Source organism: Tachysurus fulvidraco, chromosome 19 (genome assembly GCF_022655615.1).
Source record: "Tachysurus fulvidraco isolate hzauxx_2018 chromosome 19, HZAU_PFXX_2.0, whole genome shotgun sequence".
NCBI lineage: Eukaryota > Metazoa > Chordata > Actinopteri > Siluriformes > Bagridae > Tachysurus > Tachysurus fulvidraco.
The window spans coordinates 4,408,708-4,434,634 of NC_062536.1; the positions used below are offsets into that span (position 1 = coordinate 4,408,708).

A 25,927-nucleotide genomic window follows, 5' to 3' on the forward strand; every position below is an offset into this window, starting at 1 on the left:
TGCACCAGGAGGCTGTGTGCATGAGGATTTTCAGAAAAAGTTGAGATCTAACGCTCTGTACGCTAATTTAAGGAAAGCCGAGGTCTTAGGTCTGTGTCAGGTCTCCCGGAAGACGCGGCTCGGCGTGGAATACGGCTCAATCACAGATTCAAAAGAGCATGTTTCATAACACTGGTTGATGCTGCCATGGCAACAGACATAGTGCACGATGTAGGTTTCATCTAGCATCTGTATCATGAATCTGCTGTAGTAGTGCCATGGAAAAAAAAACCTTCTTCCAGCAAAAAAAAATCACTGCAAAGCGTGACCAAAAACCACAACAATCCGGCATCAGACATGGATCATCGTGTGGAGGTTAAAGTGAGCTGCTGTTAAATCCCTTCTGTGACTAGAGATCATTCATTTTAAGACAAAATGGTTCTATTTAGTAAATGAATCTGAGGAGTTATGAGAGCCTTCAAACCCGACACCAACGGACGCATTAATATGATACGAATCCATGTGACCTGTGTAATATTATTGCTCCAGGCTGCTTCTCATGCCGTGGTCTTCGAGCAATAAATCAATAAGCACAGCTGCTGATTATATAATCCTGTGGACCAGAGCTGGATTACGAAGGCAGGTCATCTGTAACGATCTAAAAATAATAAGACGAGGTATTATGCTAATGGTGTTCTTTCAGCGAATCATTGCTTGTCTGCTAAATACGACCGAAAGCTTTGCTTTCTTTGTCTTGTTTATTTCTAGCAGTGAACGTTCAGCTCATGCTGCCAACAACGTTGTAGGGCAAAACCACGAGGCTAGAGATCTGCACAAGGTCGGAGCTCATAATGCAGATCTTCAGAAGATTCCTCCATGAAATATTGCGTGCATACAATAAAGTCTCGTTGGCTTTCTTTAGAGAAACACAAGACAAATATAGCACGCGCTTTCCCTCTCGATTGCGGCCAAAGGACAGCCGAAGCTGTAAAAAGCTGAAGCTTTCGGTGGGACTTTTACCGTCCGAGCCCAAACGCAGGCTGAGAAATTAGTGAGAAAGTCCTAATAACTGCACAGACTCTTACATTAACATATGCGGTGTTCATTGGTGTCATTTCCACTGATACGTATAAGTTGTGGTTATGTTACAGATGTTCACGCATGCTGCCGGTCGTCAAGGGAATATCCGTCTCTTCCTTCCAGGGAAAAGTGAGTTACGTTTGCGGTGATATTAAACGTTTGAAAAGGTCAGACGAATGCAATATGACACGAATGAGACAGATGCTCCCTGATGCCCTACAAGCCCACGTGCCCTCGTACTTCTTCTCCGGCCTCCGTATTGTACGCTTCACTGAATAATAAATACACCGTGACAGTACAGTGGGGTAAGCGGTATAGCATGGGGCAGCTTCCAAACTAAAAACAAATCAGCAGTAAATGTGGGAATGGGAAATGACCCCATCTGGGGTATTGTTACTGACCCCATATTAATTATTAGTGTTTCCTTATCGGTGGTAGTGACAGATCACTATATGTGTTTTGAAGCAGAGGCTAAGAGTTAACGAGCAGATGGTAGCAGATGGCATTAACACCAGGATGTCCTGCATGGAGCCAAACACACAGTATAGCCACTATATCAAATATTTTCATCTCTCTCTAAGAGAGAGAGAGAGAGAGAGAGAGAGAGAGAAGGAGAGAGAGAGAGAGAGAGAGAGAGAGAGAGAGAGAGAAGGAGAGAGAGAGAGAGAGAGAGAGAGAAGGAGAGAGAGAGAAAGCGAGGGAGGGAGAGAGAGAGAGAGAGAGAGAGAGAGAGAGAGAGAGAGAGAGAAGGAGAGAGAGAGAAAGAGAGAGAGAGAGAGAGAGAGAAGGAGAGAGAGAGAAGAGAGAGGGAGAAAGAAGGAGACAGAGAGAAAGACTGAGAGATAGAAAGAGAAGGAGAGAGAGAGAGAAGAGAGAGAGAAAAGAGAGAAAGGGAGAGAAAGTGAGAGAGAAAGGAGAGGGAGAAAAGTGAGAGAGAGAGAGAGAGAGAGAGAAGATAAACAGAGAGAGAGGAAAAATGAAGGGAGATAGTAGAGAGAGCAAGGAGAAGTAGGAAGAAAAAAAACGAGAGACCGAGAAAGGGAGAGCAGCAGAGAAGGGGGGAGAGAGAGAGAGAAAAAAGAGGGGCGAGAAAGCATACGAGAGAGGAGAGGAGAGCGAGAGAAAAAGAGAAGGATAGCAGAAAGGGATCAGGAGAGAGAGAGAGAAGAGAGGAGAGATAGAGATGAGAGAGAGAGAGAGAGGAGAAGAAAGAGAGAGAGAGAGAGAGAGAGAGAGAAAAAGACGAGGAGAAAAGAGCGCGAGAGAGGAAAGGGCGAGAGCGCTAAAAAATCGCGAGACGAGCTCGAACGAGTGAGTGAGAGCATTTGCTCTCTCTCACTTTCTCTCTCTTTCTCTCACTTTCTCTCTCTCTCACTTTCTCTCTCTCTCACTTTCTCTCTCTCTCTCTCTCTCTCTCTCTCTCTCTCTCTCTCTCACTTTCTCTCTCTGTCTGTGAACTGATAACTTCACCAAAACAGGCTTCACTTCACGTTAGAATCTCCTGCTGTACTTTTCTGACAAACTAGTATGCAGTTATAGAAGGATAACATCTACTATTCGGTGTCATCTTCATCGTCGCCTAGAAACGTAGACTTTATATCCTGATTGTTTCCCGAAGGCTGTAAGTCCGTTATTAAGAGTGTTCCAAATGAACTTGAATTGGATTAAGACTTGGACAGCTCCAGCCTGATTGGTCACGCTTCTGTCCTAAAGGCTGGGCTGAATTCCAAACCGCACCAGTTGTAGTGCTTCCTACATTAAGAATAGTGTTGTGAATTCCCACACTTCAGATTGGAAATGAAACGCTGCCCGTGACATTAAAGTGGGAATGTTTGGGAAGCTGTAAGTCACCGGACAGCTGGCTGCTCACTTGTCACATGGCCAGCTGTACAGTTATGTTACTACATCATCGGGTTGTTACACAAAGCAGACCATTCTTCACTAAAGTCCGTTTTAGATACAGGGTCAGGATTCCGGTGCTGCTTTTAAACACTAATAAATACTTAAGAAATATTAGCTGCCTAAAAGGACCGCACTCCTGCTCCACCTGTAGGTGTTTTCCCAAGAGTTCTGAGACTGAGCATGCACTCCACAACACTGAGGAAAACTACGTTCAGAAAGACCTTCATCCCAAATGTAAATGACTGGAAAACCTCAACGAAGCAGCGTTACAGATGCTTGAGCGCAGTGTGGAGAAATACACGACCTGCCTCATCTGTGATCATGTGATTAATAACAGCAAGTGAACATAAGCAGCTTTTCCACACAAATCTCAGAACGCTTTATACGACGGCGTGAAATGTAGGAATGCAGAGAAGACGCTGATGATGTTTTTGTTTGTTTGTTTGTTGTTGATGATGATGATGATGATGACGACGATGATGATGTGGGGTTCAGAATATCATCTATTCAAAATGAATTTGTAAACACGACCGATTATTTATGATCTTCAAATAAAAGATAGAAATAGATCTAAAACAGAGAAGGAAAGCGTAAATAATAATAATAATATATAAATACATAAAAATGAATTTAAAAAAAAAAAAAAAGAATGAACAGGTGAAAAGTAAAAGGAGGGTAAAACTAATTATTTATAGAAAGTTTCAATTATGCAATCAGATATTTAACTAATGACAGATGAACTGACAGGAGAGACCCCTGTGTCTTGATGTGTGTGATCCAGATGCACAGGTTCTTACCTGCCGAACACATGATGCACAGCTGAGAGATTAAAAGGCAAAAGCTGATTTTGATCCCAGACATTGTCTTAGAGATGGGGGTTGAAGTCAGGCAGAGTGGAGAGAGATAAAGCAGAGACGGAGAGCTGCCTTTGAGGATGCTACACAAGCTCCATGTCGATCCTCTCACTCAGTATTCCACGCCACACACTGACACACACATGCACACAGAGAGAGAGAGAGAGAGAGAGAGAGAGAGAGAGAGAGAGAGAGAGAGAGAGAGAGTGAGTGAGTGTGTCTCTGATATGGTTCGCCAAACGGGTCATAAACACATCCAGTTTTTACTCCACACTTCTTTCCACTGATACTCTGCTACTCATCCATCACCTGGGATCCACAATGTAGTCCACAATGCAGACATCTCAATACAGCGGTTTTTGTTAAACTGCTCCGGTTAGATGGTTTCAATTGAATCAATGTTCATTCTGATCTTTTCTTCATTCACAAGACAGCTGTTTTGACAGATTTCTGAATTATGGTACTATCCAGGGTCAGAAATGAAATGCTTTTTTCCCAAAAAAATTCTAACCGAAAACTGTTCCGTCTTTGTTGCACATTAACAACACTCCATCATCGTGAGAGTAGATTAAAAACTCATCTCTTTAGTCAGGTGTACACATAATACATCCCATAATGATGGGCTCTATTACATCAGACCAAATGCACATTATCATCTAGTGCTTGCTAATATTATAAACAGTAGCTATGTTAATCCCTCTCCACTGCTTCTCTCTTTCTACCCATCCCGAGGCATCCAGAAATTGTACCAGCTCCGATTGTCTTCCGTGCCATTAAGATGTTGGACCTCCACCGAGACGAGACCGACTCTGTGAGGATCCTGAGGCATCTAGAGATCTTCCAGCTCCAGTTAGACTCTGCTATACTAAAGAGGAGATGTCAACTCTGTGTGGTCTTTCAGAACAACAATCTCCTCATCAATACAACATTTGTTTGACTGTATATTTATAATCACACCCTCCAGTGTCACCCAGATGAGGATGAGGTTCCCCTTTGAGTCTGGTTTCTCTCAAGGCTTCTTCCTTTACCAATCCAAGGAGATTTTCCCCGCCACGGTCGCCTCAGACTTGCTCATTGGGGATAAACACATACACATTTAAAAATATCTAATATTAATCTTGTATTTTGTATTCTATTAAGCTTTATATTATTCTTTATAATAACCTTTTGTTCTATGTTTATGTTCTGTAAAGCCGCTTTGAGACGATGTCGATCGTAAAAAGCACCATACAAATAAATATGAATTGAATTGAAAGTCACAGCACACAGACAGACTAGATTTTATAAGAAAGTTCATGCATTTATAAGATTTATTGCACGAATTAACCTTGCTTGGTCTTTATCTTGAGCACATAAAGACCGATCTTTGTATCTTTGTATAAGACCAGTTTCTAATCTTCACCTGTCCAGTGTGGGTGACTCCGTGCCCACTATAGCCTCAGATTCCTGTTCTTGGCAGACAGGAGTGGATCGTGATGTAATCCTCTGTTGTTCCACCTCAGTCTTCAGTGTTTCGTGCATGCTGAGATGCTTTTCTGCTCACCGTGGTTGTAAAAAGTAATTACAATACCCTTCCAGGCAGCTTAATTCAATATGTACATTCTCCTCTGACCTCATCATCATCAAGCATTTTTACATACAGAACCACTGCTTTACTGGATGTATTTTCTTTATCGCACGATTCTTTGTGAACTCTAGAGACTGTTCTCTGTGAAAATTCCAGTAAATCAGCAATTTCTGATTTACTCAACCCATCAACCATGCCATAGTTAGTCACAGAGTGTTACGTCCTGTTTGTTCCTCAGGAGCTTTTGCTTGCACAATTCCACTTGACTGTAAACCGTTGTAGAAAGGACAATATTTACTGCCCAGTGTTACCCAAATGACAATGGGTTCCCTTGTTAGTCTGGTTTCTGTCAAGATTTCTTCGTCATATCGTCTCAGGGAGGTTTTCCTTGCCACCGTCACCTCAGACTTGCTCATTAGGGATACATTTTAGAGATATATAGTATTATAATTTTAAACTTTACCATTTTTATTCTGTTTCTAAGCTTCTGCAAAGCTGCTTTGAGACAATGTTCATTGTAAAAAAAAAGCGCAATACTGATTATTTGCTGCCATCTGATTGGTGTACACGTGTTTTTAATAAAGTTAAAAAGTGAGTGTATAAAAACCAAGACACAGACAGAGTGCAAATCAAACTTTTCTAGTGTCTACATATTAAAGGTGGGGTCTCCGATTTTTGAAAGTCAATGTTGACATTTGAAATCACCAAAAGTTGAGTTTCCCGAGTCAATAATTCCTGAGCTAAACGCTGTTACTACACAAAACGCGGTTGTAGCTGCCTCTCTACATTACTACGATAGAAAAGAGGTGTTATTTGTGTAGTAACAGCGTTTAGCTCAGGAGTTATTGACTCGGGAAACTCCAACCTGTGAATATGTGGCCGACTTCCTGCTCCTTCAGTTCTCTCCAGCGCTGGAAAGCTGATCCTGCATTAACACGTCCTACTTCTTGCCTTATCGTAAGTCTTTCTTCTCTTTCTTTCTTTGTTTTTATCCTCCATGTCCATGTTAAATCCACTTTCTGCTAATGTCACACATGCGCACTGAACACTCTCTCCGCCCATATTGACAAGCCCCGCCCCTTTCTGCTCATTGGCTACACGTTTGTTTTGATTTTTGTTTTGATTTATTCGGCCCGACTCGGTTTTCTGAAGCATTTCTCAAAAATCTGAGACCCTGCCTTTAACTAAAAACAGACTGGTATCATCCTGATGCTTACCAAAAAAAAAAACTAATATACACACAATCACACGTTTGGCTTGTTGGGTCCAGTGAATGCTAAACAGAAGTAACCTATCTATAAAACTGCAGTGTTCTCCTTAGCTCAGATAACGCATCTCTTCGGTGTCTTCATAATCAGTTACAGTCATGATTTTAGTTGTTCCCCAGACATCAGATTCTCCACAGGATCTTCCTGTGCTTACAATAAGTGTACGGTATAATCTCCAATAAATTAAACAATAATCAGAGCCATAAAATATCAAATGAAACATTGTAAGTGAATTATCAATGAGTACAAATAGAATCATGGACAAAAGACAATTCGTATACCTTATGAACATAAGGCGTAATGAATTTCTTGAGTTTGCATGAAATGAGCTTTAATGCGATAATGTTGCAGTTAAGATTTTGAATCTATCCCGTGTGTTCGTTCAGTGTGTAATCTTTTCCGACGGGTTTGACATGTTCTGCATTTCATACAGCTGGGAAACATGTCAACGCTTCAGTGTCCCAGTATTTCTCACTGGGCAAAGTTTTTTGATTACTTTGCTCCTCGTTCCATTCTTGCATCGCTTTCTTGCTTCCCAGGAATAGGGAGATGATGTGAGGCAGTGAGGCAAGGCGAGGCAACGATGAGGCCCAATTAAAGAAATGAATAGCATTAATACAGTAGTGTCACTGCACAGCACTGCAGCAGCCACCAATTCACTTAACCCTCCATGTCAGGGTTCTGATAGACTTGGTGTTATTTATTAGCTTAGGAATGAGCTGTTAGTCTGTGATACATGCTCTAGGTGTTGTTTTATTCTGGATTGTCTTCACTAAAAACTCCTGGGGATTTATGATTTCTCTGGACTTTCTGCTAAATGTGCACGTTGTAGCTAAGCTCCAGGTCTTTCGCTGTGTGGTAAATGTGTTAAAAATGTTAAAAGGGTAAGCGTGTAGTTTTATCCATGACATCCACCAGACAAATTCATTTGAACACAAAATGGGTGTCAGTAGCAGGGGCATAGATTTCAGGTGCTGGTTGACTGGGAGGAGGAATATATAACGACTACCACCACACCCCACCCCACCCCATATATCGACTATAAATAATGTGTGTGTGTGTGTGTGTGTGTGTGTGTGTGTGTGTGTGTGTGTGTGTGTGTGTGTGTGTGTGTGTGTGTGTGTATGTGTGGGTGGGTGGGTGGGTGCGTGGATGGGTGGGTGTGTGAGTGTGTGTCTTTTTATCTTTTTATTACGTACTTGTGTGTGTGTGAGTGTGTGTGTGTGTGTGTGTGTGTGTGTGTGTGTGTGTGTGTGTGTGTGTGTGTGTGTGTGTGTGTGTGTGTGTGTGTGTTTTTATTACGTCCTTATTGTGTCATGTCCTGGTTAGCTGTGCTTGATCTCTGTTCCATATTGTGTTGTTATTTAAAGTCAGGAAGTGTGTTACTGCATGAAAATTTCAAATAAAAATGTAACAAACAAAATATAATAAGACTTGGACAAGTTTGTCGAGTCAGACTGGTTGCTTTGGATGGATGGATGGATGGATGGATGGATGGTACAGTACACTTTCTAACTTGAATTATATGGAGTGTTATTATAGTGTCAGGACCATGAACTCCATCTCACACACCACCTCGCTGCTGTGCTCTGCCACTGGCTTCCAGGTAGCTTCAAACCACCGATGCTTGCCTACAAAGCCAAAAATGGACCAGCTCCCTCTTACCTCAAAGCTCTTATCAGTCGTCACACTGCACCTCGCTCCCTCCCTCACATGTACCAGCACTGCTCCACTGGTCCCACCATCTCTCAGGGTAAGAGGAAGATATACAGAAAGACTTTTTTTCTGTTCTGGCAACGAGGTGGAACAAACCTTCCTCTCGATGTTCGAACAGCCGAGTCACTGGCCGTCTTTAAATGACAGGTGAAGACCTACCTAAGTCTGTAACCTAGTGCACAAGTATCAATGTATTCATACTTCTCTGCCTCACAGCATCAGGTCACTGGTTTTATCCTGAGCTCAGGTAAGTGCCTCTGTGGATTTCGTCCAGGCTCTAATGCTGCCTCCCGAATCCCAAAACCAGACGGATTAGCTACACTAAACTGTCCCGAGGTGTGTCTAATGTGTGTACACGGTGCCCTCAATACAAATTGAATTCCTGGGATAGTCTCATAAGCAGAAAAACCAGTTAAAAAAGATCCATCTATCCAGTTTCTATACTTATCCTACAAAGGGTCACTGGGAAATCTCTCCCAGAGGACATCATGGACTGGGTGCCAACTATATAACAAACAGAGATGAATGAATGAATGAATGAATGAATAAATGATATTGTGCCTGATTCAAATTAATTTCCATTATCAAGCCGCATCACAAAGACAGAAAACTGAAAGTGTCTTGCGTTTTAACCCTAACACAAACATGCACTTTCCTGCTATCCTTTTGCATACATTTACATAATTGAACTGAGATTAGCTGTAATTTATGCAGCCTCCTTACTTCTCTTTCAAGAAAGCATTTTGGTTTGAGAGCTTTTGATACAGATTCTTTTACCTCAGTATAAAGGCCATTGTGTGAGTGTACTCTGAACACTGCACCATGCTGGAGCTTTGCAGAATTAGATCGTGTTGTCTTTCCTTAAATTGCCCTGAAAATAGGAGCACACGGTTTCTGACCATGCGTAGCGCTTTCCTTGATGTGGAAGTTTGTGTCTGCATCAGTTGGAGAAAAAAATCCCCCCCGAAAAAACAAAGACGTAATAAAGAAATACTGCCCCGTAAGTGCGGCGTCAGAATTTTGTCCCTTTTTACATCTACAAAGCTACAAAGTGGGGGAAAAACATGGACGCCAAGGACAACTGCTATATATGTGTGTATGTTGAAGGATCTAAAGCTGGTACTTGTATACACAGCACAGTATAACTCAGGCGAAGGAAAGAAGTTTTGCCGTGTTTACCGTTCATGCTGCGAGCGGCCATGTTTAATCGATGTCAGTTCCTTAACTTGGGTCCTTGAGTGTAAGAGACATGCTAAATAAATGCTGCATGCCACTCGGTGGTACAAGAGACAACCGTACAAAGGTTACATGCAGAGTTGTTAAAGATTTATAGAAGATGAGACGTCAACTGAGACGTTTAGAAAGTGAGTGCAAATGTTGTGTACTGTGGTGCATAGTTCTATCTGTGTAAAAGAAGACTGAATTCAGACAGCGGATTGCTTTTACATTTACATTTACATTTATAGCATTTGGCAGGCTCTCTTATCCGGAGTGACCTACATCCTGATACCGGTGCACTAGGGCTGAAAAGAAAAGTTAACACAAAGGGCTAGTTTCAGTATTTCAGGAAGACGTAGGCTTGACGATTTAGAGGCTTGGACAACTAAGGGAAGTTCACTGTATCATCAGAACAGAGAAAAGTCTCGATGTAGTTTTTTCTTGTTCCCTAAGAGATAGTTGGACCAGTCAATCCGGTGATTAAGGATATGAAAGAGCACGATGTAGTGCAGGGTGTGATAATTACTTTGAGGTAAGAGGGTGCTGGTCTATTTTTGGCTCTGTAGACAATCATCGGTGTTCGGAATCAGATGCAGCCGCTAAAGGAAGTCGGTAGATGGAGCACAGGTGGGGTGGGGTGGTGTGGTGTTGGAGAAGGGGTCAGATAACACTCAGAAGCAGACTTGCTAGACGTCCAGTCTCGAAATGATAAAGGACTGAAAGAGCACCTGAGCCTGTCAGCAATGGGAGATGAAAGGACAGCTGATTGAGGCTTCATCCATGCACAAATTATCTGTGAAATGTGTGTGTTATTTTGACGACATTCAAGTGGGACACTGTCAGTAGAAATGACACGTAGTAACATCAGCTGGACCAGAAACTCTCCAGCTTTATGCAGCATGACACTGTCACTGATGTCTATCACATTGGGTTACAGCACACGCAGATCTGCTCATCTCCTGAACGTCCTATACTTAACATTTTACACTGAATACACTCGAAACGCTTTCAAACATTTCGCATTATGCTCATACAGTAAGACACAAGCTGCCACCATGAAGATGGCTTTGCACTCAAGCCTCCATCAACGTAACTGCCTTCATGTTAAAAATAAAATGGATTTCCCGGTTAGACCTGTATTGAGTATGTAGTACATTCATTCATTCATTTTCTACCGCTTTATCCGAACTACTCGGGTCACGGGGAGCCTGTGCCTATCCCAGGCGTCATCGGGCATCAAGGCAGGATACACCCTGGACGGAGTGCCAACCCATCACAGGGCACACGCACACTCTCATTCACTCACATTCACACACTACGGACAATTTTCCAGAGATGCCAATCAACCTACCATGCATGTCTTTGGACCAGGGGAGGAAACCGGAGTACCCAGAGGAAACCCCCGAGGCACGGGGAGAACATGCAAACTCCGCACACACAAGGCGGAGGCGGGAATCGAACCCCGACCCTGGAGGTGTGAGGCGAACGTGCTACCCACTAAGCCACCGTGCCCCCTGTATGTAGTACACAATTATATAAAGGAAATGATTTATAATCACACTATCTGGTGTCACTCAGATTAGTATGGGAGGTTTGAATCAAGGTTTCGTCCTTATATCATCTCAGGGAGGTTTTTTCACCACCATCACCTCTGACTTGCTCATTAGGGATACATTCATACATTCAAAATCGATCTATTTCTCTAAAGCTGCGTTGGACAAAATATATGAAAGTAGTTCATTAGCAACTAGCCAAGACAGACATTTACCAGAACTGCACTGTATTATCTTTGTCTGTGTTGCGTAATATAACACAAATCTCGATGAAGTCAGAAAACAAGCTGTGTGTGTGTGTGTGTGAGTGAGTGTGTGTGTGCGAGTGTGTGTGTGAGTGTGTGAGTATGTGTGTGTGTGTGTGTGTGTGTGTGTGTGTGTGTGTGTGTGTGTGTGTGTGTGTGTGTGTGTGTGTGTGTGTGTGTGTGAGTGTGTGCATGTGTGCATGTGTGCGTGTGTGTGTGTGTGTGTGTGAATGAATGAGTGTGTGTGTGTGAATGAATGAGTGCGTGTGTGAATGAATGAGTGTGTGTGTGTGTGTGTGTGTGTGTGTGTGTGTGTGTGTGTGTGTGTGTGTGTGTGTGTGTGTGTGTGTGTGTGTGTGTGTGTGTGTGTGTGTGTGTGTGTGTGTGAGTGTGTGTGTGTGTGTGTGTGTGTGTGTGTGTGTGAGTGTGTGAGTGTGTGAGTGTGTGAGTGTGTGTTGGGACTTAGGCTTAATGGGTTGATTTACTCTCACAAGATCTATAAACAACAGCAGAAAGAAAGTGAATGGAGCCAAACAGAGCAGGAGCAGACGGAGAACCTTCTCGTGCCAACATTAAATGACCAAAAACAAGGCGAGATAAACAATAAAGCTGGGAGCTTTTTTTTTCCTTTCCCAGAAGCAAATTAGAGGATGTAAGAATGGAAGATCATAGCAAGAAACTTTTACAGTCAGGAATGAAATAATGATGGATGACAAACCCATAATAAATAGATTTGTCCTTTAGCTCTTTTTTTGTTGTTGTTAAAATTGTTTTATTTATTTCCACATAACTTGACACGCATAACTTAATTTGTCATTTAAAAGTCCTTTGCAAACACAGCTTTTATTCACATCCTGTAGAATGAATTTATTTGTTTGTTTTTTGTCCTTTTCTGTATTCTCTTGACCTCCTACTGAGTGTCTAATACTCTACTATAGTGTCTTTCTGTAAACAAACTGTGTTTAAAGATAAATGTTATTGTATGAAGGAGCTTTTTAGACAAAGACACAGATATTTTATTTCAACTTTTGAACATGAACATTAACAATGAAATGACTGACAAAAACTAACAGCTAACAGTAAGCTAACTACCGCCATCTAGTGGCCGTGCGTCACTTAGCACGGTCACGTCATCACTCGGCGCCGGATGTATATGGTATGTGCTTGTGGTTGTAGCTGTGTCCTTGTGTCTCTGTGATCATTATTAAGACTGAGACTGCAGGAAGTCAGACATTACTGTAGATGATGTTTAACCAGGAAGTAAGAGTTCCAGAGGTATGAAGAGCAGCTGTAGTTCTGCTAACAGCTGATCAGTTGTGTTTCCTCCCCACAGGAGCCACATCTCATCACCTTGTGCAGGTCCTACAGGCTTCAGTGGGAGTTATGAGCGCTCCAAACTCCAAACAGAGACAAGCTTGCTGGGGAGCGAGAGATGAGCTGTGGAAGTGTCTGGACCTGAACCAAGACAACACAGCTGTGTGTGAGGAATATCTCAGGGAATACAAGGCCAGTTGTCCTGCTCAGTGGGTAAGTCTCTAATCCTGTGTCTCTATTCCTGTGTCTCTAATCCTGTGTCTCTATTCCTGTGTCTCTATTCCTGTGTCTCTATTCCTGTGTCTCTATTCCTGTGTCTCTAATCCTGTGTCTCTAATCCTGTGTCTCTAATCCTGTGTCTCTATTCCTGTGTCTCTATTCCTGTGTCTCTAATCCTGTGTCTCTAATCCTGTGTCTCTATTCCTGTGTCTCTAATCCTGTGTCTCTAATCCTGTGTCTCTATTCCTGTGTCTCTAATCTTGTGGTCCAGCTTGAGGTGTGTTTCTGTCTCTCTAGGGACTGTTAACACCAAACTAATATGTGCTGATCACATAGTCTGTGTCTCTCTCTCTCTGTCTGTGTCTCTCTCTCTCTGTCTGTGTCTCTCTCTCTCTGTCTGTGTCTCTCTCTCTCTGTCTGTGTCTCTCTCTCTCTGTCTGTGTCTCTCTCTCTCTGTCTGTGTCTCTCTCTCTGTCTGTGTCTCTCTCTCTCTGTCTGTGTGTCTCTCTCTGTCTGTGTCTCTCTCTCTGTCGGTGTCTCTCTCTCTGTCGGTGTCTCTCTCTCTGTCGGTGTCTCTCTCTCTGTCTGTGTCTCTCTCTCTGTCTGTGTCTCTCTCTCTGTCTGTGTCTCTCTCTCTGTCTGTGTCTCTCTCTCTCTCTCTTTCGGTGTCTCTCTCTCTCTCTGTCGGTGTCTCTCTCTCTGTCGGTGTCTCTCTCTCTCTGTCGGTGTCTCTCTCTCTCTGTCGGTGTCTCTCTCTCTCTGTCGGTGTCTCTCTCTCTCTCTGTCGGTGTCTCTCTCTCTCTCTCTCTGTCGGTGTCTCTCTCTCTCTCTGTCGGTGTCTCTCTCTCTCTCTGTCGGTGTCTCTCTCTCTCTCTGTCTGTGTCTCTCTCTCTGTCGGTGTCTCTCTCTCTGTCTCTCTCTCTGTGTCTCTCTCTCTCTCTGTCGGTGTCTCTCTCTGTCTCTCTCTCTGTGTCTCTCTGTCTCTCTCTCTCTCTCTGTGTCTCTCTCTGTCTGTCTGTCTGTCTCTCTCTGTCTGTCTGTCTCTGTGTGTGTGTGTGTGTGTTTCTCTCTCTCTGTCTGTGTCTTTCTCTTACTGTCTGTCTCTGTCTCTCTCTCTCTCTCTCTCTCTCTCTCTGTGTCTCTCTCTCCTTCTGTGTGTCTCACTCTCTCTCTCTCTCTCTCTCTCTTGTCCCTCTCTATCTATCTATCTATCTATCTATCTATCTATCTATCTATCTATCTATCTATCTATCTATCTATCAGAATCTGATTCAGAAAAATCAGGTAAGAACTTGGATGTTTGTCACCAACACCAGCCCCGTGTGTGTTATCCAGCCGTCAGCGAGTCATAGTTACGTAACAGCTCTGACCATCAGCTATAACGACGCTGTCTGTACTTCCTTTATTTTTCTGTCTAAGCTTTAAAGACATAAAAACTCACATTACTGTAACTCACTATGAACTCACATAATGTTGTAATATGTCGCCCGTTACACTGATATAATAACCGGCAGCTCATCATGAGTGAAGGAATCGCACCATACGGCTAAGGAGAGCTCAGTTTATTCATCATTTCCAACTGACTGGAAGACCATGAAGACTGAGAGGAGATGATAGATAATAGGGACATTTAGCCAGTTTTATTAAACAAGCTGCACTGAGAGAACAAGCAGAGGAGGAAAGATCTCACTCAGAGTCAGAGGAACATCATGGACAGCTGTGATTTATTCCACATTGTAAATGTTGCTGTTCTTTATACTACTGGTAATGTACATGAGTCATTAGTGTCCTTTTGCTTTGATTGACAGGTGAAGCACTTCGACAAGCGAAGAGACTTCCTGAAGTACAAGGAGAAACTCGAGAAGGAGGGATTTGAACCTGCCGAGCGGGCGCCAAAATTATAGATCACTGAATGGAACTGTAATTGAACCAGATCCTCGATGTAATGGAAGGACAGAGGCTTTAACAGTAAACATAATGAACACTGACGTTTAATGCAAGAAAATAATAATAATAATAAGATCAATTCTGATTGTTTAATGTTATTATTAATATGTGTGTAAATAAATGTAACACATAACGAAACATACTGTAGTTGCTCTTATTTACAGCGATTTCTAACAGGTGTGTAATAAGAGTCTGGTGTTTAGATGAATTACAGTAGCAGTGTGAGATCACACAACAAGATACACGACGTCGTTACTCGTCCGTCCTGTACGAGCGTCCGGTGAAACACAACACCGAGCTGCGCTGATCTACATTAAAGCAACTGTACTTCATCCAGCGGTTAGATGAGTTACGGAAAGTATTCTGGGAGAACATCATTCTTCGTCATCCTCGAATAAAAAGGAGACACCATGAGGAGGTGTTTGTGTCTCTTCGGGTTTAAGGCAATCAAGAGAAGAAATGCCTCTTGTACCGTGTACTTACAAATTGTCCATTCCTTTCTGTCATTTCAGCCTCTCTCTCTTTCTCACACACACACACACACACACACACACACACACACACACACACACACACACACACACACACACACACACACACGTGCCTACAAGCTAGTGGTGACATTTCTCATGACTGCCCAGGCAGGGAACTCAGACAGCTGGAAAAGCGGGACCCCCCATGTGCTTATCGCCAGCATGACCACCATCACTCCTATCAGATTCACCCCAAATCCAGCCTTAACCTAGAACAGAGACACAACGGAACAAATTGTGAGGAGACCAGATCATGTACACTCATTTCTAATGTCATCATACTGCATTTGTGTGTGTGTGTGTGTGTGTGTGTGTGTGTGTGTGTGTGTGTGTGTGTGTGTGTGTGTGTGTGTGTGTGTGTGTGTGTGTGTGGAAACATTAACCATAAATAATCATCAACCGTTTAGCTCTGAACCACGTGTGTCTCACCATGTCGCTGATTTTTACATGTCCGTAACTGAACACGATGGCGTTGGGCGGGTTTCCTACAGGCAGCATGACTCCAAAGGACACACACATGGTGGCTGGGACGAGAGTGTGCAGGGGGTTTATCTGTAGGGTCTCCGACTGGGAGAGTAACACACAACACAAGCTGAGTCAGACACCATTTAAGACATGAAATAGTTTGACTATTTGACTATAAATGGTCCTTGGAGTCACCAGATAAAATACAGTCGCAGATAAAATACAGATAGAATCAGGATATTTTACAGCTGAAATATTTTGACGTTTTTGTACATTGTTCCCTGAACGTCTTCACGCATCCATTCGTACGTGATCATTCGTTTATTTCTTAGATGTGCCAAAGTAGACTTGATAACAAGTGCACCATGGAGCAGCTCTTCTATTATTAATACCTGTAAACTATCAGCGAAATAATCCACGTGATTCGTGCAAATCCGATAAGGGTTTTTTTTTTTGTAAAGATTTTAATACTCATTTCTATGCCAACAGTCCTAAGAGACATTTGAATTTTATGCATATTTTATCATTCATTCATTCATTCATTCATCTTCTACCGCTTATCCGAACTACTCGGGTCACGGGGAGCCTGTGCCTATCTCCGGCGTCATCGGGCATCAAGGCAGGATACACCCTGGACGGAGTGCCAACCCATCGCAGGGCACACACACACTCTCATTCACTCACATTCACACACTACGGACAATTTTCCAGAGATGCCAATCAACCTACCATGCATGTCTTTGGACCGGGGGAGGAAACCGGAGTACCCGGAGGAAACATGCAAACTCCACACACACAAGGTGGTGGCGGGACATATTTTATCATGAGCATGATTTTTTTATCTTCGGTATTAACCCGACAGTTTGTTCTGTCATGTTGAGAACACAGGCCTACGTCACAGTCACAGTCAGAAGCAGCTTTACAGAAAAGTGGACACTGTGTGTTCTTACCAGAGCAGAGAGGATCGGCAGGAACACCGTTAGAGTTGCAGGATTGCTGGCGAATTCAGTCACAGCGGACACAAGCAAGCATGCGAGTAGCGTGACGGCCCACGGTGGCAGGCCGCTCATCGGTTCCAGCTGACGCCCGATCCACATGGACAAACCCGACACCTGAACACAGCATGCACAGTACAGAGTGAATACAGAGGCAATCGTATTGGTCATAAAGGTTCGTGAGTCAGAATGAGCCATTTTACAGTATATTAGTACAAAAAAACGAGCACTTGGAACACCTTTAGACCTGCTTATTTATCTAAACAGCCAATTATTTGCACGGTTTATTGTCATGCATGCCAGTGTTGTATAAAGTAGTAGAAAGCAATACTCGAGTAAAAGTACAAGTATCGTACTAGAAAAAGACTTTGGTAGACGTGAAAGTCACCTTTTAGAATATTACTCAAGTAAAAGTCTTAAAGTATCTGATATTTACTGTACTTAAGTGTCAAAAGTCATTTTCTGATATTTAATTTACTTAAGTTTTTGAAGTAAAAGTAAAAAGTAAAATTTCAGTGATTTTCAGTAGGTATAAGACCAGGGGCAGTTCTAGGGTTTCATCTTTAGGGGTTTTAGCCCTCAGTGAGAATTTAAAACAAGAAGAGTTTTATATTATATATTATATGACTACATAGTAAGCCAAAAGTTATGGTGTTATTAAATGGCAAAAGTGGACACCAAAATTTTATGCATGATGTAATGATGCCAGTCTTGAATCAGATCAGTTCATGTATGTGTGCATTCTCTACAAACAGTGTGTCCAATGAATGACGTCATTAATAAACAAATATTCACAAAAACCAAATCAATAAATGTTATTTTTTAGTATTGATATTGCATTAATATTTAGTTTGTGCTACAACTCTGGTAATAAGAATAGTGACATTTCACTGCTTTTGGTTGCCGCCGTTATAGATAAACGCCCCCAGCTCTGACTGCGCGTGCACGCTGCGCGTACCTGAGCTTCTCCGTACGGCGTGCGGAGCGTAATACAATCTAGGAGCAGTGATTCACCAAACCTCCCTTATTACAGTCACACACATTTATTCTGATTTTGTTTTGTAGTAACGAGTAACGAAGATGCTTATTGGAAAATAACGGAGTAAAAGTATACATTTTATCTAGGAAATGTAGTGGAGTAAAAGTGAAAGTTGACATAAATTTAAATAGCGAAGTAAAGTACAGATACGTGACATTTCTACTTAAGTACGGTAACGAAGTATTTGTACTCCGTTACATTACAACACTGCATGCATGTGAAGGTCAGTAGTTTCAGGTAATGTTCACATCGACCATGACGATGGGGATAAAATATTATGTCTTTTATTTTGATTGTAGCATTGTTGTTGCCAGATGTGCTGGTTTGAGTATTGATATAACTTCTGATCCCCTGGTATCTGAACACATAACAGCCTCAGGGTTTACTCAGAATGGTGCAATGAAGAAAAAAAACCCAGTAAGCGTCAGTCCGGCATACGAAATCACCTTGTTGAAGAGAGAGATTTACAGGGAACGGACAGGCTGCTTTGAGCCGACAGAAAGGCTACGAAACATCTCAACATGTCAATCCTTTAAGTGGGTGAGTTACAGCAGCAGAAGAAAGAAAGCTGAGGCTGCAGTGGACAAAGACACCAAAACCGGTGAATCTGGATTTCTATTGAGGAACACAGATGGTGAGAATTTGGCATCATCTGAATAAATCCGTGGATCTGCATTTTGTGTCAGTGGTCCAGGCTGGTGGGGGTGGTGTAATGGTGTGGGGAATGTTTTATTGCTACACTTTGGACAGGTTTATACCAATCAGTCATCACGTGAAAGCCACAGACTGTCAGAGTATTGTTGCTGATCATGTGCATCTCTCCATGACCACAATTTACCATCTTCTAATGGCTTCTTCCAGCATGAGAATGCACCATGTCACAAAGCAGAAGTCGTCTCAAACCGGTTTCACGAACCTGACAATGAGCCCAGTGTTCTTCCCAGTCACCAGATTCTGGGATGCTGGAGAAAGGTAGATTCACAGCATGATGCATGATGCTACCATGTCAACATGGACCAGAATCTCAAAGGGATGTTCAACATAAAGCCATGAAGATTCTGTCTGTGTCTCTCTGTCTGTGTCTCTCTGTCTGTGTCTCTCTGTCTGTCTGTGTCTCTCTGTCTGTGTCTCTCTGTCTGTGTGTCTCTGCCTGTGTGTCTCTCTGTCTGTCTGTCTCTCTCGCTTTCTGTCTGTCTCTCTGTCTGTCTCTCTGTCTGTCTGTATCTCTATCTGTGTCTCTCTGTCTGGGTCTCTCTGCCTGGGTCTCTCTGCCTGTGTGTGTCTCTCTCTCTGTGTCTGTCTCTGTCTCTCTCTCTCTCTCTCTCTCTCTCTCTCTCTCTCTCTCTGTGTCTCTCTCTGTGTGTCTGTCTCTGTCGCTCTCTCTCTGTGTCTCTCTCTGTCTGTGTCTCTCTGTCTGTCTGTCTCTCTCTCTCTGTGTCTCTCTCTGTGTCTCTCTCTGTCTCTCTCTCTGTCTGTCTCTCTCTTTCTGTGTCTCTCTGTCTGTGTGTGTCTCTCTCTGTGTCTGTGTCTCTCTGTCTGTGTGTGTCTCTCTCTCTCTGTCTGTGTGTCTCTCTGTCTGTCTGTCTGTCTCTGTCTCTCTGTCTGTCACTCTCTGTCGGTGTGTCTCTCTCTCTGTCTGTGTCTCTCTGTCTGTGTGTGTCTCTCTCTCTGTCTGTGTGTGTCTCTCTCTGTCTGTCTGTCTGTCTGTCTGTCTGTCTGTCTGTCTGTCTGTCTGTCTGTGTCTCTCTCTCTGTCTGGGTCTGTCTCTGTCTGTGTCTCTCTGTCTGTCTGTCTCTCTCTCTCTCTCTCTCTCTCTCTCTCTCTCTCTGTCCGTGTGTCTCTCTCTCTCTGTCTGTGTCTTTCTGTCTGTGTGTCTCTCTCTGTCTGTCTGTCTCTCTCTCTGTCTGCCTGTCTCTGTCTCTCTCTGCCTGGGTCTCTCTCAGTCTGTCTGTCTGTCTGTCTCTCTCTCTCTCTCTCTCTCTCTCTCTCTCTCTCTCTCTCTCTCTCTCTCTCTCTCTCTCTGTCTGTCTGTCTGTCTCTCTCTCTCTTTGTGAGACTCTACCCAGAACTGTTACAGTGTTCCTAATAAAGTGCCCAATGAGTGGATTTGCTTAAGATGTTTATATTCTTGACTCACCTTACACCCTGCTGCCAGCGCATAGCCTGCTCCAACCAGAATAACAATTTCCCATGGCATCAGTCTCAAAAAGTCTTTCCATGTTATCATCGGTGCTAATGGGTCTTCCTCTTCATCCTCCTCGTCCTCCTTACGTTCGATCGCTATATGAGAAGAAACATACGTGAATCCGTGAGCTGCTGACTGCGTTTGTGACTAAAGAGAACGAACGCGAGTTCTGACCTGTGCTTGCACTCGAAGACGAAGATGAAGATGGCCAGGGCTTGCGTGCAGGGATGAGGAAGAGAAGGAAGCCGAGCAGCACGGAGACTGTGGCATCGGTCCTGTAGCCTTTCCTGCATGACAGAATTCAGGATATGTCAGTGCGTCATATTCAACCAGATGAACACACTGACATTCAACCTGCTGGTGATTTTACATAATCACACTTATTTGTGGTAACTGGGATTATCTCATGCGATTACAATTAATCTGTCAACTAGTGCGACATAATTCTACTAGATTAACATTTTATTGTTGCAGTTCCATGCAGCGTTTTCTTTCTCTGTGAAAATTAATTATTGTTTGTGGTTGTAACATGACAAAGTGTGGAAGTATGCTAGATATTTATCTGCACTTTTTCATGACTGCTACATTTTGCACTTCTGGTAGATGCCAAAGTGCATTTCATTGCTGTGTTACCTGTACAATGCAATGACAATAAAGACTCTCTAGGGAGTCAATGACATAATCTCTGTCTGTGTCTCTCTGTCTGTCTGTGTCTCTGTCTCTCTGTCTGTATCTCTCTGCCTGGGTCTCTCTGCCTGGGTCTCTCTCTCTGTCTGTCTCTCTCTCTCTGTCTGTGTGCCTCTCTCTGTCTGTGTGTCTCTCTCTGTCTGTCTGTTTGTGTCTTTCTTTCTGTCTGTCTCTCTCTCTGTCTGTGTCTCTGTCTCTCTGTCTGGGTCTCTCTGCCTGGGTCTCTCTGCCTGGGTCTCTCTCTCTGTCTGTGTGTCTCTCTGTCTGTGTGTCTCTCTCTGTCTGTCTGTTTGTGTCTCTCTTTCTGTCTGTCTGTCTCTCTCTGCCTGGGTCTCTCTCTCTGTCTGTGTGTCTCTGTTTCTCTGTCTGTGTGTCTCTCTCTCTGTCTGTCTGTCTCTCTCTCTCTCTCTCTCTCTCTCTCTCTCTCTCTCTCTCTCTCTCTGTCTGTCTCTGTCTCTCTCTCTCTCTGTCTGTCTGTCTGTCTCTGTCTCTGTCTCTCTCTCTCTGTCTGTCTCTGTCTCTCTCTCTCTGTCTGTCTGTCTGTCTGTCTGTCTCTGTCTCTCTCTCTGTCTGTCCCTCTCTCTCTATCTATCTATCTATCTATCTATCTATCTATCTATCTATCTATCTATCTATCTATCTATCTATCTATCTATCTGTTGTAAGGCTGTAAGCACTATATTTGTTATCCCCAGGCCAATTATGAGCAGAGTGATACATATAACATCACCCTGCTCATCAGTAGCTACAGTAAACACAGAATCATGTTACTGTACATACAGAAACCCAACAGTGCCCTGACTATTCTTACCAGACTTACCAATAAAATCCCAGAGTACTTTTTGACAAACGGTTCATCAACTGCCAAAATGTCATTAGTGATAATGAGTAGAAATAAGATATTTGTGGAAAATGAACATATTCACCCACTTCTCAAAGAGGAAAGTCCAGCCAGGCACAAATCCCGGTTCTCTGGTGAACCACAACAAGGTCATGAGAATGAAGAAGACTCCTGTCACAACTTCTGGATAACTGTTCGATTAAAAAAACAAAAGATGATGAATAACTTTTAGTATTGTTTATAATTTCACTCAGAGCTATTTGTGTGTTTTTACCTTATGGCACCAAGCTTCTGATACTCTTCATGGATACGTTTCTCAGAGAGGATCTCTCGCTTGGTTTTGCGTTTCTTGCTCCAAGAACACGTTTCCCTGAAACTAAACACATCAGAGGATTTATGTGAAAGAAAGCATTCAGTCATGTTCTCATTCTTACTATAATTCCTACTGTATTATATCTAACATAAGCTAAAACAAAGCATCCCCTTTGGACAACAGCAACAACAATTCTCCAGACTTCGTATGTTAATGTACATATACACAGTTTTACCCAAATAGTCTAAATGTGTAGAGAGAAATAAGAAAGTTTGTCTTACTTGCATCCAAGGAACAGGAAGTGGAGCCAGAGCCAAGTTAACACCAACATAATGAGAGCAATAGGCAAGCTGAAGATGAACCATGTTCCAAAATTGATGACCTTGGCATCTGGGTATCGACTGCAAAAGAATATTCTTATTTAATACCAACATGGGTTTGTGAATATATTGTACAGATCAATGGCAGGAGCATCAGAAAACTACCTAAGGTTAGTTATTATTATTGTCACGTGTAGCCCCGCCCCCAAAATTAGCGGAATAAAAATTTTAACACAACATGGACATGTGACATATCAAAACACTCAGCACGATGAGGGGAACTTGCCACGTGCAAGCACATTCACATTCTTTAGGAAATGTACCGTTCTAGTTATTATTATTATTGATGGATGATTATTTGAACTTCTTTAATCTCATCGATATATTGATTACACAAGGCTTACATTCTAAGTAAACTAGCATCAGCATTCTAAATATGAACATGAAGCAGGATAACCTCTGTACTTTCCAAGAGCTCACTGATTTAGCACACTTAATGTTATCTCCAGTATGTACTCAAACTTCCCCCTTAATCTTCTAATGACAAAGCAACAGATAGTTAGGGTTGGGATTTCTTAATAAATCCATCATATGTTCCCTGTCTTCCACTTGCATATGAAAAGAGCTTATTTATTTATTTGTTTGTTTGTTTGTTTGTTTGTTTGTTTGTTTGTTTGTTTGTTTGTTCGTTTGTTTGTTTATTCATTCATTCATTCATTCATTCATTCATTTATCCCCCCCCAAGGTGCTATGTTTATGATCGCTGACCTCTCTGCCTCTATGTGGCTGAAGCAACTGACTGACCTCAAATGACTGAACCCTTTTTTTCTAGGTCATAAGATCTGTAAGTCAGTCTTTCTTTCACGGTGTGGAAGGAAAGTACAAGGTCCTGTTTACAGCAAAAGAGCCTTAAGTCAAATATTCAAGCTTCTCTATTCAGTGTGCTGTTTAACACCAATATATTTACTGAGATAAGTGTTAACTAGAATGTACATTTCCTGAAGAAAATGTGAATGGTGCTTGCACGTGGCAAATCTCGGCACTCGGTTGCAAGAGTGTTTTGGGTGAACACAGAAGAAAAGCCGTGCCTGAGCTCTGTGCACACTCTGTGTGTGTGTGTGTGTGTGTGTGTGTGTGTGTGTGTGTGTGTGTGTGTGTGTGTGTGTGTGTGTGTGTGTGTGTGTGTGTGTGTGTGTATGTGAGAGAGAGAGATTAGGATGAATTTTAGGAATTTCCCATTCAAGTCTATGGGACTTTTTTGGCCGTTTTTTTCGTCCGCTGTGCGAACATCGTTGGTCGTATCGTTTATAAAAGTCATAGCACACCTCTCCTTAATGAGCCGGTCGATTTGATATCTCATTCATGGGTCTAGGACAAAAGCTGTTGGACGAGTTCTGCGCCGACGTTTTGTCCGGAAGAAGAATATCTCAGTATGCAAAATAACAAGAATGTTGTTTTGCAAGCACCATTAATAAGGCTTGCTTTGAGTCTGTGAGTTTATAATCGTGAGTTTTTGATCCTGTGAGTTTATAATTGTCTTTTCTGATGTACATCTGAGAACGCCATGCACAGTTTGTGAACCAAATCAGGTTTGAACTTATTATATAGATTCAGTGTATGGCAGCGTACAAAAGACCTTTTGCATTACAATTTATTCACATCAAGAGGCTGTTTATTTTCTGAGAAAGGCTTGAGGTGGATTGTGTACACCTGCTTAAACAAATCCTTAAAACACTGGATTCTGACGACTGATCCAGCAAAGTTCTTAACTTCATTCATATGTGATGACTTACTTGTTGAACTGCTCTGCAAAAATGAGATTGGTGGAGGTCCCGGTGATGGTGATGAGGCCGCCAATGGTAGCCGCGTACGTGATACTCAGAGACAGACACTTGCAGATCATTTGGTCCTTCTTGGTCGGGTACATAGAGTCCCTCCTGAGTTTGGGTTTCTTTGGGACAGGAACATCGACTAAAACCTGCCGAGTGCAAAAAATTAGTGCGGAATGTTTCACTGAAGATATTCACCAGCTTGTTTTGCAGGTGTTAGCTGTTGAGAAAGTGGCAGAGTTTAAGTGTCAGATCAACACTGTAGTCTAGTCGTATTGACATGTTGTAAGATCTCAGCCTCATATGCCGGTCTTCTCACCTCAGGTTGATATCCATTAGGCGGCTTTGGGAAGTCTTCACCCTGAGCTGGCTTTACAGCAACTCCATTGGCTTCCTGTTGAGTAGATAAGAAAAAAAATTGCAATTTGGCACACTATACAAAAAAGAGATGATAATGATGATGCTGATGCTGATGAAGATGTTTATAATGACAATGTCAGGTGTCTTACCTCAGCAACACTGAAAGGCTCTAGTGTCTTACAACTGTGGAAGCAAACAAAGTTATAATATAGAAGGAATTTAAGGATAAAAATGCTTGCTGAGGTAATTCATTACTACATTATATTTCCCAACCTGTTGTTGCAGTCTGAAAGCTCAAGGTGATTCCTGCTCAGGTTCCTCTCTTTATCTTCAAGAAAGGTGCAAGTTACGTTACATATATGGTTTATTTGGGTTATATTGTATTATTACATTACTTTATTGTAGTATATTATGCATGTACCGTTTTCATCCTCTTGTGTCTCCACAGTATCCGAGTCATCGTGAGAGTCAGCGATGCCCGTGTAGATGAGCTGCTGCAGCACGGCCTCAGCGATAGGCATCACCATGGCCGTAGTGGAGGTGTTACTCAGCCACATTGACAGGAAAACTGTGCAGCACATGAACCCTAACACCAGCCTGCAAAATATTAAACACGTATTACAGTCATGGGTCTGTAATACATGCACACACTCTGGCCATCACACACCTACAGGCTTTTTTCTTTTCATATTTAGACTCCTTTCTTCTGTGAAGTCTTTCCACTAGATGGTTGGAGTGTGTCTGTGGGGATTAGTGATCATTCAGCTACAGGAGCATTAGTGAGATCAGACACTGATGTTGGAGTGTGTCTGTGGGGATTAGTGATCATTCAGCTACAGGAGCATTAGTGAGATCAGACACTGATGTTGGTGTCTGTGGGGATTAGTGATCATTCAGCTACAGGAGCATTAGTGAGATCAGACACTAATGTTGGAGTGTGTCTGTGGGGATTAGTGATCATTCAGCTACAGGAGCATTAGTGAGATCAGACACTGATGTTGGTGTCTGTGGGGATTAGTGATCATTCAGCTACAGGAGCATTAGTGAGATCAGACACTGATGTTGGAGTGTCTGTGGGGATTAGTGATCATTCAGCGACAGGAGCATTAGTGAGATCAGACACTGATGTTGGAGTGTGTCTGTGGGGATTAGTGATCATTCAGCTACAGGAGCATTAGTGAGATCAGACACTGATGTTGGTGTCTGTGGGGATTAGTGATCATTCAGCTACAGGAGCATTAGTGAGATCAGACACTGATGTTGGAATGTGTCTGTGGGGATTAGTGATCATTCAGCTACAGGATCATTAGTGAGATCAGACACTGATGTTGGAGTGTGTCTGTGGGGATTAGTGATCATTCAGCTACAGGAGCATTAGTGAGATCAGACACTGATGTTGGAGTGTGTCTGTGGGGATTAGTGATCATTCAGCGACAGGAGCATTAGTGAGATCAGACTCTGATGTTGGAGTGTGTTTGTGGGGATTAGTGATCATTCA

General features: G+C 42.7%; 3 protein-coding genes across 6 annotated transcripts in view; 1 reads left to right on the forward strand and 2 right to left on the reverse strand.

Moving 5' to 3' along the window:
• The window catches only part of ptprz1b (protein tyrosine phosphatase receptor type Z1b), a 45,678-nt gene extending 41,731 nt beyond the window's left edge, over window positions 1–3,947 (reverse strand). For both annotated transcript variants that reach the window (XM_027151826.2, XM_027151824.2), the window contains exon 1: window positions 3,759–3,947. In XM_027151826.2, the coding sequence (XP_027007627.2) occupies window positions 3,759–3,822 (64 nt within the window). In that variant the 5' untranslated portion in view covers window positions 3,823–3,947. The remainder of the gene's footprint in view (window positions 1–3,758) is intronic.
• An 8,597-nt stretch (window positions 3,948–12,544) lies between these two features.
• On the forward strand, window positions 12,545–15,000 carry LOC113645497 (cytochrome c oxidase assembly factor 6 homolog). The gene is made up of 2 exons (XM_027151116.2): window positions 12,545–12,909; window positions 14,724–15,000. The coding sequence occupies exons 1-2, from the start codon at window positions 12,766–12,768 to the stop codon at window positions 14,817–14,819; spliced, it is 240 nt and encodes a 79-aa protein (XP_027006917.1). The 5' UTR covers window positions 12,545–12,765; the 3' UTR covers window positions 14,820–15,000.
• slc13a4 (solute carrier family 13 member 4) overlaps window positions 14,983–25,927 on the reverse strand; it is a 19,013-nt gene continuing 8,068 nt past the window's right edge. The window contains exons 4-17 of one of the 3 annotated variants that reach the window (XM_047804418.1): window positions 24,851–25,026; window positions 24,703–24,757; window positions 24,579–24,612; window positions 24,389–24,463; window positions 24,034–24,218; window positions 22,202–22,321; window positions 21,882–21,983; window positions 21,697–21,798; window positions 20,254–20,366; window positions 20,032–20,174; window positions 16,811–16,972; window positions 15,825–15,962; window positions 15,463–15,604; window positions 14,983–15,432 (exon numbers count right to left, since the gene is read on the reverse strand). In XM_047804418.1, the coding sequence (XP_047660374.1) occupies window positions 15,467–15,604; window positions 15,825–15,962; window positions 16,811–16,972; window positions 20,032–20,174; window positions 20,254–20,366; window positions 21,697–21,798; window positions 21,882–21,983; window positions 22,202–22,321; window positions 24,034–24,218; window positions 24,389–24,463; window positions 24,579–24,612; window positions 24,703–24,757; window positions 24,851–25,026 (1,543 nt within the window). In that variant the 3' untranslated portion in view covers window positions 14,983–15,432; window positions 15,463–15,466. Of the gene's footprint in view, window positions 15,605–15,824; window positions 15,963–16,810; window positions 16,973–20,031; window positions 20,175–20,253; window positions 20,367–21,696; window positions 21,799–21,881; window positions 21,984–22,201; window positions 22,322–24,033; window positions 24,219–24,388; window positions 24,464–24,578; window positions 24,613–24,702; window positions 24,758–24,850; window positions 25,027–25,927 lie in introns of all 3 variants that reach the window. The other 2 variants (XM_027151115.2, XM_027151113.2) reach the window with 2 other exon arrangements.

Coding starts and splice junctions, on each gene's coding strand:
- LOC113645497 (XM_027151116.2), top strand. CDS start 12,766: ATGAGCGCTCCAAACTCCAAACAGAGACAAGCTTGCTGGGGAGCGAGA. Junction 12,910..14,723: donor CCAGTTGTCCTGCTCAGTGG/GTAAGTCTCTAA, acceptor TTTGATTGACAG/GTGAAGCACTTCGACAAGCG.